This window comes from Orussus abietinus, unplaced genomic scaffold, assembly GCF_000612105.2.
Source record: "Orussus abietinus isolate OABI.00-Male unplaced genomic scaffold, Oabi_2.0 scaffold46, whole genome shotgun sequence".
NCBI lineage: Eukaryota > Metazoa > Arthropoda > Insecta > Hymenoptera > Orussidae > Orussus > Orussus abietinus.
Window position 1 is genome coordinate 643,505 of NW_019394349.1, and position 13,802 is coordinate 657,306.

The window sequence follows — 13,802 nt, forward strand, 5'->3', positions numbered from 1 at the left end:
CTATGTACCCCACGTACACCCATGCCCCGTAGTTCCTCGATTGCGAGTGTACTCGCTGGTGTACGCGTGAGTATACTCACGCGTTCCTACTCACCGATACCCTCGCAAGGGAGTATACTCGCGAGTGCACTCGCAAGTACCGAGCGAGTACTTTCAGGGGCGAATCCAGCAAGGACTCGGCGAAGGGAAGGAAAAGCGTCGGTGCGGGGCCGGCCCTCGGATTACGAGGAGAGTGGGCCGGCACTCGGGCGAGATGCAAGTTTGAAAGGCCACGAGAAATGTTTATAATTGGGATTGTTGGCCCATTGTTCGAGCCTTTGATATTTCTGAGGGTACCGCGCTGAAAAGAACCTGCCGGTCTCCTACTCGTCTAAGTGAGCCCGGCTCACAATGCCCGAGTAATAATACGTGCATTACGCGCCCGTGCACCCCGGAAGTGCGTGCGCCCCGCTTCCGGGGTGGAGGTCCTCGGTTCCGATATATATTCCACGGGTTCCTAAAATGGTCACACCGGGGCAACTCGAAGTAACCCGCAACCCATGAACTCACTCTTTTCCTTTACGCTTCCCATATTTTTAATTTCCTAAATATTAATCACAAGTAGAGATTTTCGGTGGTGTAATCATTTTCGCGTTTCGTTCCCACTGGTCCCTCTAAAAAGGAAAAAAAGAAACAATAGGGAAGATCTAGTACTCTTTGACGTTTGTATGTTATCCCATGGATTTGTACAAGACACGTGGATTGCACCGATCAATCTTTTTTTTCTTTTTTCTTTCTCGCGTTTCTGATGAATTCATCGTCTCTCCGTTCATCCGAGGACCTCGATGTTGATTCGGAAGCGGGCGGGGGAGGATTTGTTAGCCCGAAGTGCGCGAAACCCGCGAAATGCGCGAAATCCCGGCGGAGGCTCCGCATTGTTTCCTTGTTTGCGAGGTGTTTCGAGTGGTCCCACCGAGTGGCGACTGCGCCCATTGTGCCGCCAAGTCGCGGCACCGGTTCAACAAAGACCGCGATCTAATGCTCTTTTATTGTGCATTGTGTCGCGGCCAAATCAAGGAGCAGGGGGTGCTCCTTCTGCCCCCGCCCCGACCGCACCCCTCGAGGTACGACCCCACCGCGACTCGAGTACCACCACCGAGGTTAAACGCGTCTACGTCCCAAAGGGTTACAGGGACTACACGTAAAAGTAACGATACCGCATAATTTGTAATCTACAAGTCGATTTAGTATTGGAATTATACTCCGGATTAAAAAAAAAAATTCATATCTTCTTCAGGCTTGGAGTCATCAGTGATCGAAGGGACGTCGGCGTCAAGGTGGCAACTCCTGGTCCCAATTCCCCACCCTGGACCCTAAGTGGCCTGAAACCAATTACATTACGCATGTACAGAGGTATCGAGGGGTAGAGGTACTCGCGAGGACCCTGAAGAGAGCCCCACAAAAGCGGCTCCACAATGGTGGTGGAACATTTTCCCGCGCTTCAGTATCAATCAAACCTTTTATTCACACACGTTACAATTACTTTCATACAGCCCCGAGATTGCAACTTCGCCGAGTGCCGAGTGCCGTGGCGAGAGGAACCTGCCCATCCTGAGGAGCACGGCGAAGAGTCGGGTCGAACCCGCGAAGAAGAGAGCTCGTCAGGTCCAGAGATGTACATTTTGGTCTGCGACCGCAGGGGGTTCGAGGTGGCTCGAGGGCTGCTTCTTATGAGCTGAGTAATTCCTATTTTATCGATTTAGATCAATGACCCTGGATTAATTTCCACCGTCGACCGTTATTATTACTCATCTCGATGCCCGGCAGGACTGTATCACCAAATTGGAAGGGCCGACCAAACGCAGCGTCCTCCGATTCGGCGCCGACCCGATGACCGACTCTGGACCGGATAGGAAGTCGTCGAGGGCTCTGAAACACTCACTCGGTAAAAAGCCGCCTCCGAGCGTGGCGTTATAAATAGCGTTTTATCTTTCGAGACGTAGGAGGCACCTGGGAGGCGCAGCGACCGCGATGACACCTCGCAGGGGCTTCGCGCGCCGCAGATGGGAAGCCGTTCCCCAGGGCGGAACGGTTGTTAAATATTTTCCTAATTTTTCTTGGATGGTTACAAATGTCGCCGCACTTCCTAGGGGCCTCCGCGGCGCTATGTTTTACTTATCGCGTACATTGAAATTATCCTAGATATCGGACACGCGCTCGCACGATTGAGTTGCGAGTGGCGGACCGCAGGATCGCATCCGGAGGGTTTCGCCGGATGCAAACCCTCCGGATAAGTCGGTAGAAAGTTCCTCTATACACACACACGCAGGCACGCACCCACGCACGTCAAGATTGCATTATGCGACGTATCAAAGAAAATCAAGGTGACGAAAATCGCCAGAGCCCTCCCTGCTCCACCTCTTCGAGGCTCATCGTCGCGACTTCTTACAAGTGGAAAAATCATAGTACATCGAATCAAGTGGTCTGTACAAACGCAACGATTCTCGGCGAAAACGCGAAGCCCATCGTTCTCTCTTCCACCGGGACGTCAAGGATGCTCCCATGCAGGGTGGGGAAAAATCTTCCCATACAAAGTCTGATCTCGAAGCGTCCAGGAATTTTCCTCCGCGTCCTGTTCCTCTAGCGGAGATGACCTAATGCCAACTGCGGAACTAACCGCTAACAGCCACGTTAAACCTCGTTTACATAAAAATGCTACACGGTTTGGTATCTTGCATCGGAGTGGTCGCGTCTAAGATGATCGGACGAGGTCGAAAATTTCACGAGTCTATCGCTGACATCGCGATTATACGTGGCATGGGATGGTGCGTCGAATGCAATGGTTCTGTACAGACGGGAGAACGTTGGACCGCTACTCCGAGGATCGACAGTCGTCATCCTGGAGATGCCACGTGGTCTGGTATCTCCGGGGAGGTCGTTTGAATTTTTTCCTCGAAGATTTCCGCACTCTTCGAGTACAGGTCAGCCTGATCGCGGTCGAACGGTGCCTTGCAAAGACGATACACTAAGCGTTGACCGAGGTCAGCGTCGGCAAGGCGAAGCTGGAAAATGGAGTAGAAAGGGAAAGCACGGTCTCGAGTTAACTTACGGACTTTAGAAATACTTGCGCGAGGGTTTGGACAATAAAGGCGAAGGAACGATGCCGTGTCGTTAGGCCTGATTTGCAAAGCACCGTTCGCCTTCATCGGAGATGCAACGTGGTCTCCGGTTGAACGTTTCCTCAGGGTCTTCTTCGGCATCCGATCTGCAAAAATCCTCACAGCGTAAAGAATCAAGGACGACTAGAAGTCCCAGGCGGTCCTCTTCAAGGTCTCCACCTGACCCGCGCGTGGTCGCGCTCTCCGGAGCGCAGCTCCGTACATCAGTTGAAGAAGTCGTCGTCGTCGAAGGGGTCGTTCTTCCTGGCGAAGATGTTTACGGACTCCGACTTCTTGATGTACTGCTCGGCTTTGATTTTATTGTTGGGGCACTTGGCCTTGTTGTTGGGCTTCTTCAGGGGGAGAGTGGTGGCCCTGTCGGGGACGTTGTCCTCGAGCTCGGCCTTAAAGGCGAAGGAGTCTTCCTCGAACCTGGAGTCGCCATTGAAAAAGGAGTCCCGGCCGTCTCTGGAGGAGAAGGCATCGCCGGTGGGTTCCTTGGTCCTGGGGAAGTCTTCTGGGCTGGGCTCGGGGTCGGTTCCATGGGCCTTCTGTCGCTCGGGGGGGTCGGCGGGGGCGGGGGGCAGCTCGTCCTCGAAATACCCGGTCCTCTTGCAGGGCCTTTGCTCGCGCCTCTGGGCCTGCTCCTTCGGGCCCCGAGGGGTGGAGGTCGCAGGGCCCTGCTTGAGCTCGAGCTCACCGGGGCCCGCGAAAGGGTCCGGCGAGGCCTGCTCGGGGCCCCGCGGGAACTCGGCCTCGAAGGGCGACCCCTGCTTCGGTATTTGGGCCCCGGGAGGGGCCTTGTGCCTGGTGAGTCTTCGACGATGCAGAGTCTCGGCCTTGGCGGGGCCCGGGCCCTCGGACCAGTAAGGCCTCTCGGGCCAGCCGTCGAACTCCTGGTCGCTGCCCCAGTACCTCTCCCTGCTCCTCGACCTGTGGTGGATCCGGTGGTAGGGGTCGGAGTCGTTGTCGCTGCACTCCGACCTGGAGACCTCGTACTTGGACCGGGGGTCCGCGTAGACGTGCTCCGACATCCTGAAGTCGGTCGCGCTGATGGGCCTCTTGGGCCAGTGTCGCTTGCGCGTCGCGTATTTCGGGGAGTCCTCCGTCATTTCGGGGCCGTACTCCTCGTCCGGCCACCCACCACCCGGGGGATAGTCTGCCGAAGGTCGGTCCCTGCCGTCTCGACAGTGGGGCATCTCGTATTTTCGATACGAGTCCCGGTAGGGGTAGGGCTCCCCGTCCGGGGCCCTTCTGGCCCAGAAGCGCCCCATCTCGTACTCCCTCCGGGACCACCTCTCCTCGTCGTCGTAGCCGGTGCTCTCTTCACTGCTGAACCTGTCCCTGTCTCTGTCTCTGTCCCTGTCTCGATCTCGATCTCGATCTCGGTCTCTCTCCCTGGGCCTTGGGTCCCTCGAGTCCCTCGAATCCCTAGAATCTCTAGGATCCCTGGAGTCCCTAGGGTCTCTAGGGTCTCTAGGGTCCCTAGACTCCCACTCCTCCTCGTTCCACATCATGGTCCTCCACTTGCTCCGCTCTTCCTCGTACGAAGGAACGTGCTCATGGGGCCAGAACCCGTCCCGCTCCCCGTTCCAGGCCCTCGGCCTGGGCCTGCACTTCCAGTGCATGCTCTTGTACTCCTCCTCGTCCTTGTAAGGCCCCTTCGGGTGCAGGTGCCTCCTGTGCTGCTCCTCTTCCCACCTGACCTCGTCGTGCCACGGCGATACATCTCTGGGCCTGTGGCCTCCGGCTTTCGACCAGGGTGCTCCTCTACATTTCCGGCCAGACCTCTCCCTGAAGCACCTCTCCTTTTCCCCAGATCCCATGGGACCGTCCTCGTAGAAGAGCTTCTCCTCGAAATTTTCCTCGAACCTTAGCTGCTTCGACGCCCAGTAGCTCGGCTCGTCCTGGACCCTGCCGTTGCTCTCCTCGCTCTCCTCCTCGTCCTTCCACTCGCTGTCGCTGTCTCCGGAGTGCCGGTGCGTGCTGGACTTGAAGGACCCGTCCTTGTGGAACTCCTTCGCTTCCGGCAGCCATGGCGAGGTACCTGAAAATGTCAGGATATCAACGCTCTGCGACTCGGGTGAGACGTTATCGAGATATGACTTTATGAAATGGATTTTTGAAATATGTGGATGCTTTCCGATTTACCCGGTGATACGACGACTAGCTAACGAATTTCGAGTTTTTTCTCCGTCAAGGCCTACCTCCGACGGATCCAGGACCCTCTCCGGATGACCTGTCGGAGTGGAACGCGTTGCTGTCGAACTTGGCCCAGCCGACGTCCTCCTTGCAGCACTCTCTCTCGTTCCTGGTGTCCGAAAATGGGGAAAACACGTCCTCGAACCCTGAAGACGGGGATTTGTTCCCGCGGGAGCGCTGCGAGCTCGTGTTCAGCATCTTAAACTCCTCGAAGATGTCCATCGTCCCGCTCTTCGGGGTCTCCTCCTTGCTCGGCTTCTTCGGCTCGGTGGGAGCCGGAAAAGGATTCGAGAACAGACTCATCAGGTCGACGTCAGTCACCGTCTTCGAGACCTCCACCTGCGGCACGGCAGCTTCCTCCTCGGGTTTGGGGGCGAATTGTTCGGTCTCCTCGATGATCTCCCTCAGGGCAGCGTAACGGTCGCTGGAGGTCGACGTCGAGGTCTTCACCTCCGTCTTCTCGACCACCGTCCGACTCTCTTCTTCGGCTTTCCCGCTGAATGACTCGGTATCCGCGACTTCGTCGCCTCTTCTAGGTGACGTTTCCACCTGCTCGACCCCCTCTTCGCTCTTCTTCGGCGTCTCTTCAGCTTTTTCGAGGCTGCTCGACCTGTCGGCTTCAGGGTCCGATTCCCTCGACATGCGCCTGACGGTCTTCTCGTCCTCGGTGCTGACTTCCTCGTCCACGGCTTTACTTTCCTCCGCCGCGACGTCCGACTCCGTGGACAGGGACTTCTCGACCTTGGACTCGCGCCTTGAAGAACTCTCCCCAAGAGGGGGCAATTTCACGGTCAAGTTCGCTAATGACGCGATCGTCTCCGTCGAGGCTTCCTTGGGACTCGGGGCCGTCTCTTCTGGCTCCTCCGGTTGCTGCTCATCGGCAACCTCTTCACTCTCCTCTTCCACCTTCGAGTTCTCCTTCAGCTGCTCCAGCTCCAGCCACTCCCGGAACACCGCGTACTTGTCGTAGGTGGTGCTCTCCGATTGTTTCGACTCCTTCTCGAAGCTCGTCGCGAAGAGAGGCTCGCTGGACACGAAGGACGTCTCCACGACCTTTGAACTAGGCTGCGTCTTAGAGTTCGTCTTCAGGTCCGACGTTGAAGAAGAGTCCGAAGCTGCGCCCCTGGTTGCGTCCTTTGCCGACTCCATGGTGTTTTCCTTAGAAGAGAGAGACGCCAGGCATTCCGTTAATTGCTGCAGAGTCAAACTCGTTAACTCGGAGACTGTCATGTCCAGACTAGCTGCCAACTCTGCCAGGTTGGCGGATGTCAACTGACTCAGCGTGATGTCGAGGGAGGGCTTCGTCTTCTTGGTACTCGTGGGGGTCGCCGAGGACTGGAAGAGCGAGGACAGAGTCGACGGCGCCATCGACTCGAAGGAGTCCTCGAACTTGGCCATGGGGAAGCTGGCGACGACCTCGGACCTCTTTGGGAGGTGGGGAGGTGGCGAGGGGCTGAAGTCGTCGTCGAATCGATTTTTTATATCCTTGGCCGGGCTCTTTACGGACTCCTTCCTGGTCGGGGACGGCGAAGTTTCGTCTCGTCCTAGGAAGTCGTAATGGAAGTGCCCCTCGGTGTGTGGAGGCCTCGGAGGTGGTTTCATGGAACCCCTGCAACTCTGCTTCTTCGGGGGCAGGGGTGGTGGGTTTATTAATATACTTCCAGTACCCCTAGGAGGTGGTTCCGGCACGTTGTCCAGCTCGGCGCTGGAACTTGACAATCTGAAAAAAATCCACAAACATGTTACCACGCTTAAACAAGATGTATGCAGAAATTAACTCCAAGGACCCATGACGAGTTCATTGCTGACCTGGAGTTCGCATCCGAAGAACAGGACCTCAACGGAGAAGCCGGTGAGTCGTTGCTCAGCGAAAAATCGACTGGGAATGATTTTTCTAAAGGTTTATTTCCCGGCAGGTCGACGGCGACGTCTCGTCTCAGAAGAGAATTCGCGGACTGCAAGTACTTCTTCGGGCTGGGCAACTTGACCAGGGCTTGCACCGCTTCCGAGGCGTCTTTGTCGCCATCCTTCTCCGTTTTGGTCGTCGTCGACGTCTCGTTCTTCGAGGAACTCTTCTGCGGAGTGCTGTTCTCAGGTGGCAGAGAAACGGACAGCGGTTGGCCATGAATCGTCCTAGAGCCGGAGTCCCTCTTCGGCTTCGGCGACTCTGCCTTCTTCAACGTCTCGATGTCCTTGTCGCTAAAGTCATCGCCAAAACTGTCATCCTCGAAGCGTCCGAAATTCTTCGAGAGGACGTTGTTCTGCGTCTTGATCGAATCCTTGGACTCGGAGGATTCCATCAGCGTCATGGAACACGCTTCCTCCGAGGCCGTTACGAAGTCCTTCAGGACCTTCTTGGGGGGGTTCTTCAGGTGCTGAAAGAAGTCCTTCTTGTCCACGTAGGGTTTGATCAGTCCCGTCCCCAGAGGATCCAGCTCGGTGAAGACGTCGATCTGAGGACTCTTGACGAGCGCCGATGCGTTCGCCGAATCCTTGTCCTTTTCCGAAGTTACGTGATTGGCCAGTCTCGACAACTCGTCCTCGGTGAACAAATTCTCCGTTTCTTTGTCAAACCAGTGAATTGGATCCTGAAGAGGTGGCGTTTTGCTGGAGGCAGGTGCGGCCGCACCGGAAGTCGCCAACGAGGACGGACCCGAAACTGTCGGTCGGTTTTCAAAGTAACACCTTCTTGAAGATGAAGGTGGAGGTGGCAAAATCGGTCTGATGGATTCCTTTACCTTTGAACGTTAGACATTTTTTAAATGCAACATTATTATCATTCTTCGTTTATAGGGGAAAGGAAATCGTCAGTGTCTCACCTTGATACTGGTAAAGGAGTCACCAAAGGGATCGCTGTCGAAAGGATCTTCCGAAGATGGTCTGGGATTATCCGGAGTGATCTTGTCCATCTGATGAATGCCCTGCTGCAGCGAATTCAGCTCGAACTGTAAATCCAGAAGATCAGCGATCACTCCGCTTTGCGTTTCCTGTTTCCTCGAGGATTTCTCGGCCTCCGAGCTTGCAGCCCTTGATCGATGCAGAGCAACCTCGCTCCCCGCCGCACCCTGTCGAATATATTCCCAATAGATCTGTGATAGATTCACCGATTACCTAAAAATAAAATAATCATCCACCTACCTTCGTGTCCGGTGAGGGTGCGAAGAAAACATTGCTCTGAAACTTCACGGCACTATGCTCTATATGCTGTTTCGCCAGTTCGATTTCCTTCTTCTTGAGCTCGAACACCACTTGGAACAGGTCACGCATTGCAATCACCACCTAATCAATGAAAAAAAAAAAAAGATAATCATTCCTTATCTTTCCTTGCAGCGTGGTAGAATATAGAAGATGAAAATTGAAGTCAACCCGCAGCGCGTCCAGAGCTTTTTTCACACTTTTCGAAACGGACGACTAACACGGCTCATTTGGAGATAACGTCGCACCTGACTAGCAGCCTTATCAGTCTTGATTCCGAAAAATCGATGTCCAGTGTCCGGCGATCCAAAGATGTAGCCGAAAGCCCTCGAATCGCTCATGTCTTGCGCAATGAACGATATCTTGTGAACCGGATGGTGGTATACGGAATCCTGAAAAGATGGTTAATCTCAGCGTTGCAGAAATGATGACCGAAAATGAAAGCAGGTATAAAAGTAATTCGTTCATGAAGTGCAAAATGCTTGACAGCGATTACCCCAGTTTTCTCATCTCTGAGTCGAAGTCCATCGATGCTGACTTGGACGGCGATTCGCTGCTTGTGTTCCCCAGCCGCGCGAATCGCCATCTTCAGGTCTGCCAAGGCTTCCTGGCACATCCGGTCCCCTCGAGCTTCCGACACCTCGAGGATCCCGATGAGCTTCGCCTTGAACGAGACGCCCTCCCCGAGGAATCGGGTTGGCTCGTTCTTGACTGGGGACCAATGAATAAATTAATAATAACTCGTTGTAAGGAAAGGAACAACGTGCATGCAGGTCGTTCGAGTCCATCGAGGCGTTCTCGGGCGGAATTAATGGATAAACGCAAAATTCACCAGCACCTCGAGCCTGTCCACGATACCTCGCCCTATGTGGTCCCCTCCAGGGGCAGCTCGCTTTAAGACCAATCGCGTTAACAGGATGGCCAAATCGAATCCGATATCGCGGGGGGTCGAGCGATATACCACCGATAGGGCTAAAAGAATTATCTTTCAATTGGAACCGGATCGCCTAAGTGATTTAAATAACGATTGGGTAAAATTCAGGTTTAAGGGACTCGACGAAGGCGTTAGTTCCAAGCATTTGGTGCACCCTCGATTCATAGGGCTCGACGTATTGGCCGTCGATCGGGCAAACTATTCTTGGATGAAGAGGGAATGCCTCTTGAAAGAACTCCAAGCGGCACTAACGATGGAACCGTGAAACCATACGAGCATTCGTTCGAATGTGCCCGTACGCTCGAGTGGAGAACGCCAACTGTCGACACTCGACGATCTACGCTCCGCGGGATGGAACTGCACAGAATGGCCGAATTCTCCCTCCGGGGAGAGTTCCACCCCGAGTTCTTTGAAGCTTCATTCTCCTCGGCATTCCTCGTCCAGACAGACTGCGAACGATTCAGTCGATTCGCCTCTGTCGGTCGAACTACACATACCGTTCCTGCATCTCGATCTCTAGTTCCTTGCGAGAACCGCTACGGTGCCTCGGAAAACTCAGTAGAAGAGGTTCGCGTCAGTCAGCCATCGAGTGCCGTATATACGTGAGAGAAGAGTACATCGTCGACAGATATCGTATGTATTCATTCTGGGCTACATTAAATGGGGTATAGCGGGTAGAGCATTCTCACGTAAAATACCAGACACCGCTGACAAACAATTTCGCTTTTTTTCCCGAACAATTTATCCATAGCGCCCGACCGGCGAATACTTATCCACTCCGGCGTCCACGATTCGAAACTCCCGTTAAACGTTTTTACTCACACCCATGAACAGTTCATTAAACAAAATAAACCATACCGCGTTCTTGCATCCATCGATTTTCCGCGATATCCAATTAATTGATATCCTTTCAGATTAAGAAAGAAGTCGAGTGGCGAAGCCGCGCCCGTGGTGCCACCTGTCCCGGCGCGCTTGCACTCGCTACCCAGTGCCATCGGTAAGGCAGGTTCCCGGGGAACCGTCCCTTATAAACAAATTAAACGTACCGGACGACGAGGAAACCCTCCATCCCTCGTGGAAAACACAGGGTCTGTAGAGCTGACATTAGGGACGACCCACGCAATTCCTGCACCGAGTTACGAAACGTCAAGCCCCAACCTGTCAATCCCTGACACCTAACACCCTCCTCTCTCTCTCTCTCTCGGCCCTCCTTGTTCATGTCCCATCAAGGGTGTCCCGCGCCCCGCCGGCAAAAAAAACCCTCTCGCGGAGTTCCTCGCCCCTCCGATACGGCGGAAGGGTCTAGAACCCCCTGGATCCCTTTTTTCAGCTCCCGGAATTCTACTCACACTTGCAGGGGCTGTTCTTCTTCCGTAGGTTCTGCATGAGGACTCCGGCGTGGGCGCTGATCGAGAGCAGTTTCGAGCAGTGGTCGGTCCGTAGGGTGGCTCAGCGAGGGCGCATTCCCGAGGCCGCCGCTGCCGTCTCCACTTGGCGCTTGCACGCGCCGGGGTTCCCTTCCATTTGCGGGAGGGCGTTCCGCTCTCCGGCGTTCGCCAGCTGTCACCAGCGCGCACGACCGTGCACCACCGCCCACCGGGAGTCGACCGGGTTGCTCGACGCTCGCGGAGAGATGCGCCGACCGCGGCGATCGCGCGAGCCTTCGGGGGCGGCGGGGATGGCGGTCGCCCCTACCGGCACCGCGAGCCGTGCGAGCCTCCCTCGCTGATCAATAATACACTTCTGGTACGCCGAACGGCGTCGCTCCGGGTTTCCCGCGCAACTTTCGTCAAGGGTGGGCCCCGCGAGCTGAACGAACTGGCGCAAAAAGCTCAGAAAAGGGCAAAAACGCGGAAAACGCGAAAGGATGTATAACGGGGTGGCATTGGAAAATCGGACGATTCGCAATCGTGGTATATGACAGAGCAACGCTACTTATTCTACATTCGGGAGCGATGAACGTGCCACGAGGTTCCTTTTGAATTGTCTTATTAATAAATTAAATATCACTGAACACTTATGGCTAGACAAATCGATTAGAAAATCGTCCAGTACTCGTTATCGCTGACCTCGCGGCTGGGCCCGGACTCAGCTTCTCCATTTCGTTGAAGGCACCCGTAAGGCACTCTCTGCGTAAAAGTATAACTCCGATTGCGGATGCAGCTTTCCTTTGTATTCCAGGAGGGAGATCCTGTCCCCCTGAAGGACGTAGATCTAGAGGCAAGGATGTCTGGTTAGGCTTTGGGGGGATTTTACGAGTTGGGGATGTAGAGATTTTATGGTGGAGACGTACGTCGATCACGGTTTTGTCGCATTGGAATTTCTTTGCGATCTCCAGGCGCTTGCCGATGTTGTCCACGTAGTTTAGGTATTTGTCGAGGACTGCTGATGGGGCATTGTGCTCGTGCAGTATTTTCAGGATGTCTTCGATGGGCAGAGTTGTTTGCAGTTTCTTGTTGCCGAGCCACCCCTGGGGGATTTATTTAGAAACGGTAATCGGGGGGTGGTTGAGCTACCTTTGTTGGATATTACCTTTGTCAGAAGAAGAGCGTCGATGTCTTCCCAAGTTTGGGCAGAGGCTCTGGTTATTAACGCTATTCTCTGGTACTGTCTTGAAGATATTCCGTGCTGTTGCCACAGCATCTTTGGCGATGTTAAGGAACCTTCCGTTGAGTTCCAGTGATATCTGCAGGTGTATCGTAGACATTCCAATGCGGATGAATTCAGCTCGGGTAATTCTTTATAGTCGGCATTCTTCAACACTGTCTGCCACTCTAATAATAAAATAATGTTGTACGCGTATAAAATATATTACCCAATATTCGCAACTTGATCTTAACGTACCCAGAAGTTTGATGTAGTTCTGAACAAATGCGCTCTCTTTGCAATCAGCCAAATTAGCGAACTGCATTTTGTAACAAGTCTGAAGTTTCTGCAGCAATCTTGCAGGATTCGGGGTGTTCTGAATGATAATTTGCAAGTTTTTCATCTGAAATGAAATTATTTATATCATCTTTAAATCTTGTAAGATTAAAGATTATCGATATAATGCTTACTGCTGCATCTTTTGATCGACCCTGCATGCTGCCGAAAAGAGGCAAAATATTAATATCGTTAAACATGGCATGTGCATTTTTGTTAAACAATTTACAAAAAACATCTACTTACGACAAGAGATCCGTGAGCTCGTTTGTCCGTAACCGAGTGGAGAGATAATGGATGTATACATGTACTGCTTCAAACCGATTAAACAACAGTCTTTGAAGCAACGATGATTTTAAGGTTTTCGCGATAAATAATATTGCCTGAAACATGAAACATTTTTTATCGTGTGTTTCTTTGATTGCAATCATTACCAGTGTGTTAAATGAATTTTTAATAAAGAATACTGACTATTAATATAGCGTTACCATCTCCACTAGCTATAGCTGCATCCAGTAAAGCTGTTTTACTAGAAAGTGACTTATAACATTCTAAGGAATATTGCTGGCCAAGTAATATTTTCCTTAACGTCACATCGATTGGAATTATAGCATGTCCTTCAGGAAGAATCTTTGTTTTATCAGCTGCTATGACTGAAATGCAATCGAATCGATATTTTAGATTTCTCTTAAAAATGCATTGAGGTACTCGACATCTATCTGCAATTTAAAGAACTTACTATTATTTAGAGTCTTCTCTGAAATAACTGCAAGTAGAGGTTTCAAGTTATACTGCGAGTCATCAGGTTTGAGATAACATTCTGGCACTTGAATGCTAGACACTCCCGCAAGCAGTTTAGCTGTCCCAGATTTTGAAACGCCAAACAGTGTGTCCACCTAAATTAAAATTTAGATCATACAACTACGTTATATGGTATAAGTTAAGAAGAATAATTTATATCTCACATCATTCGTCTCGAAAGAAAAGGAAGGCCTGTCGATACTGTTCCAATATTCTTCATCATCTTTAGCAGTGCCCATTTGCATTTCTTAAGTAGCGGTGCAAAAGACACACTTGGCACTTACAGTTTTGAGCAGAAATAAGTCCTAGAATTTAGTTTTTAACATCTTTGTTTTATTACATTAGGCAAGTACCCTTTCTGTTGGTATAAATTAGGCGAGTCTCGAAAGAAAGACAGACGTGTCATCAACATCATCTCTTCATTAGCTTTTATGTATTCACTGTAATTTAGTTCCTGACATCTGCTAGTAAAATTTTATCTCAATTTTATATTCGTATACAGCTTTATACACCTTGTAAGAAAACATACGTGTCATAGAAAAGTAAATTTGAGGTAGAATTAAATCTCATGCAGAAACTTCGACGTTACTAGAAATTGGTGCTAACGCCAT

General features: G+C 52.2%; 2 protein-coding genes across 2 annotated transcripts; both read right to left on the reverse strand.

The window, feature by feature from the left end:
- Positions 1–3,077: 3,077 nt before the first annotated feature.
- On the reverse strand, positions 3,078–10,854 carry LOC105701953 (protein disabled). The gene is made up of 9 exons (XM_023431900.1): positions 10,818–10,854; positions 9,031–9,245; positions 8,783–8,926; positions 8,478–8,618; positions 8,159–8,404; positions 7,149–8,077; positions 5,345–7,059; positions 4,635–5,184; positions 3,078–4,529 (listed from the first exon to the last, which is right to left on the reverse strand). The coding sequence occupies exons 1-9, from the start codon at positions 10,852–10,854 to the stop codon at positions 3,362–3,364; spliced, it is 5,145 nt and encodes a 1,714-aa protein (XP_023287668.1). The 3' UTR covers positions 3,078–3,361.
- Positions 10,855–11,440: 586 nt separating this feature from the next.
- Positions 11,441–13,722, reverse strand: LOC105701983 (spermatogenesis-defective protein 39 homolog). The gene is made up of 9 exons (XM_012429157.1): positions 13,356–13,722; positions 13,130–13,286; positions 12,862–13,043; positions 12,637–12,773; positions 12,525–12,552; positions 12,313–12,457; positions 12,001–12,242; positions 11,762–11,938; positions 11,441–11,682 (listed from the first exon to the last, which is right to left on the reverse strand). Exons 1-9 carry the CDS (start codon positions 13,434–13,436, stop codon positions 11,557–11,559), a joined length of 1,275 nt encoding a protein of 424 aa, XP_012284580.1. The 5' UTR covers positions 13,437–13,722; the 3' UTR covers positions 11,441–11,556.
- Between the last annotated feature and the right edge of the window lie 80 nt (positions 13,723–13,802).

Coding starts and splice junctions, on each gene's coding strand:
- LOC105701953 (XM_023431900.1), bottom strand. CDS start 10,854: ATGCAGAACCTACGGAAGAAGAACAGCCCCTGCAAGT. Junction 8,927..9,030: donor TCAGAGATGAGAAAACTGGG/GTAATCGCTGTC, acceptor CCATCTTTTCAG/GATTCCGTATACCACCATCC. Junction 7,060..7,148: donor TCTTCGGATGCGAACTCCAG/GTCAGCAATGAA, acceptor GATTTTTTTCAG/ATTGTCAAGTTCCAGCGCCG.
- LOC105701983 (XM_012429157.1), bottom strand. CDS start 13,436: ATGCAAATGGGCACTGCTAAAGATGATGAAGAATATTGGAACAGTATC. Junction 13,287..13,355: donor TTTCTTTCGAGACGAATGAT/GTGAGATATAAA, acceptor ATTTTAATTTAG/GTGGACACACTGTTTGGCGT. Junction 12,243..12,312: donor GAACTACATCAAACTTCTGG/GTACGTTAAGAT, acceptor TTTTATTATTAG/AGTGGCAGACAGTGTTGAAG.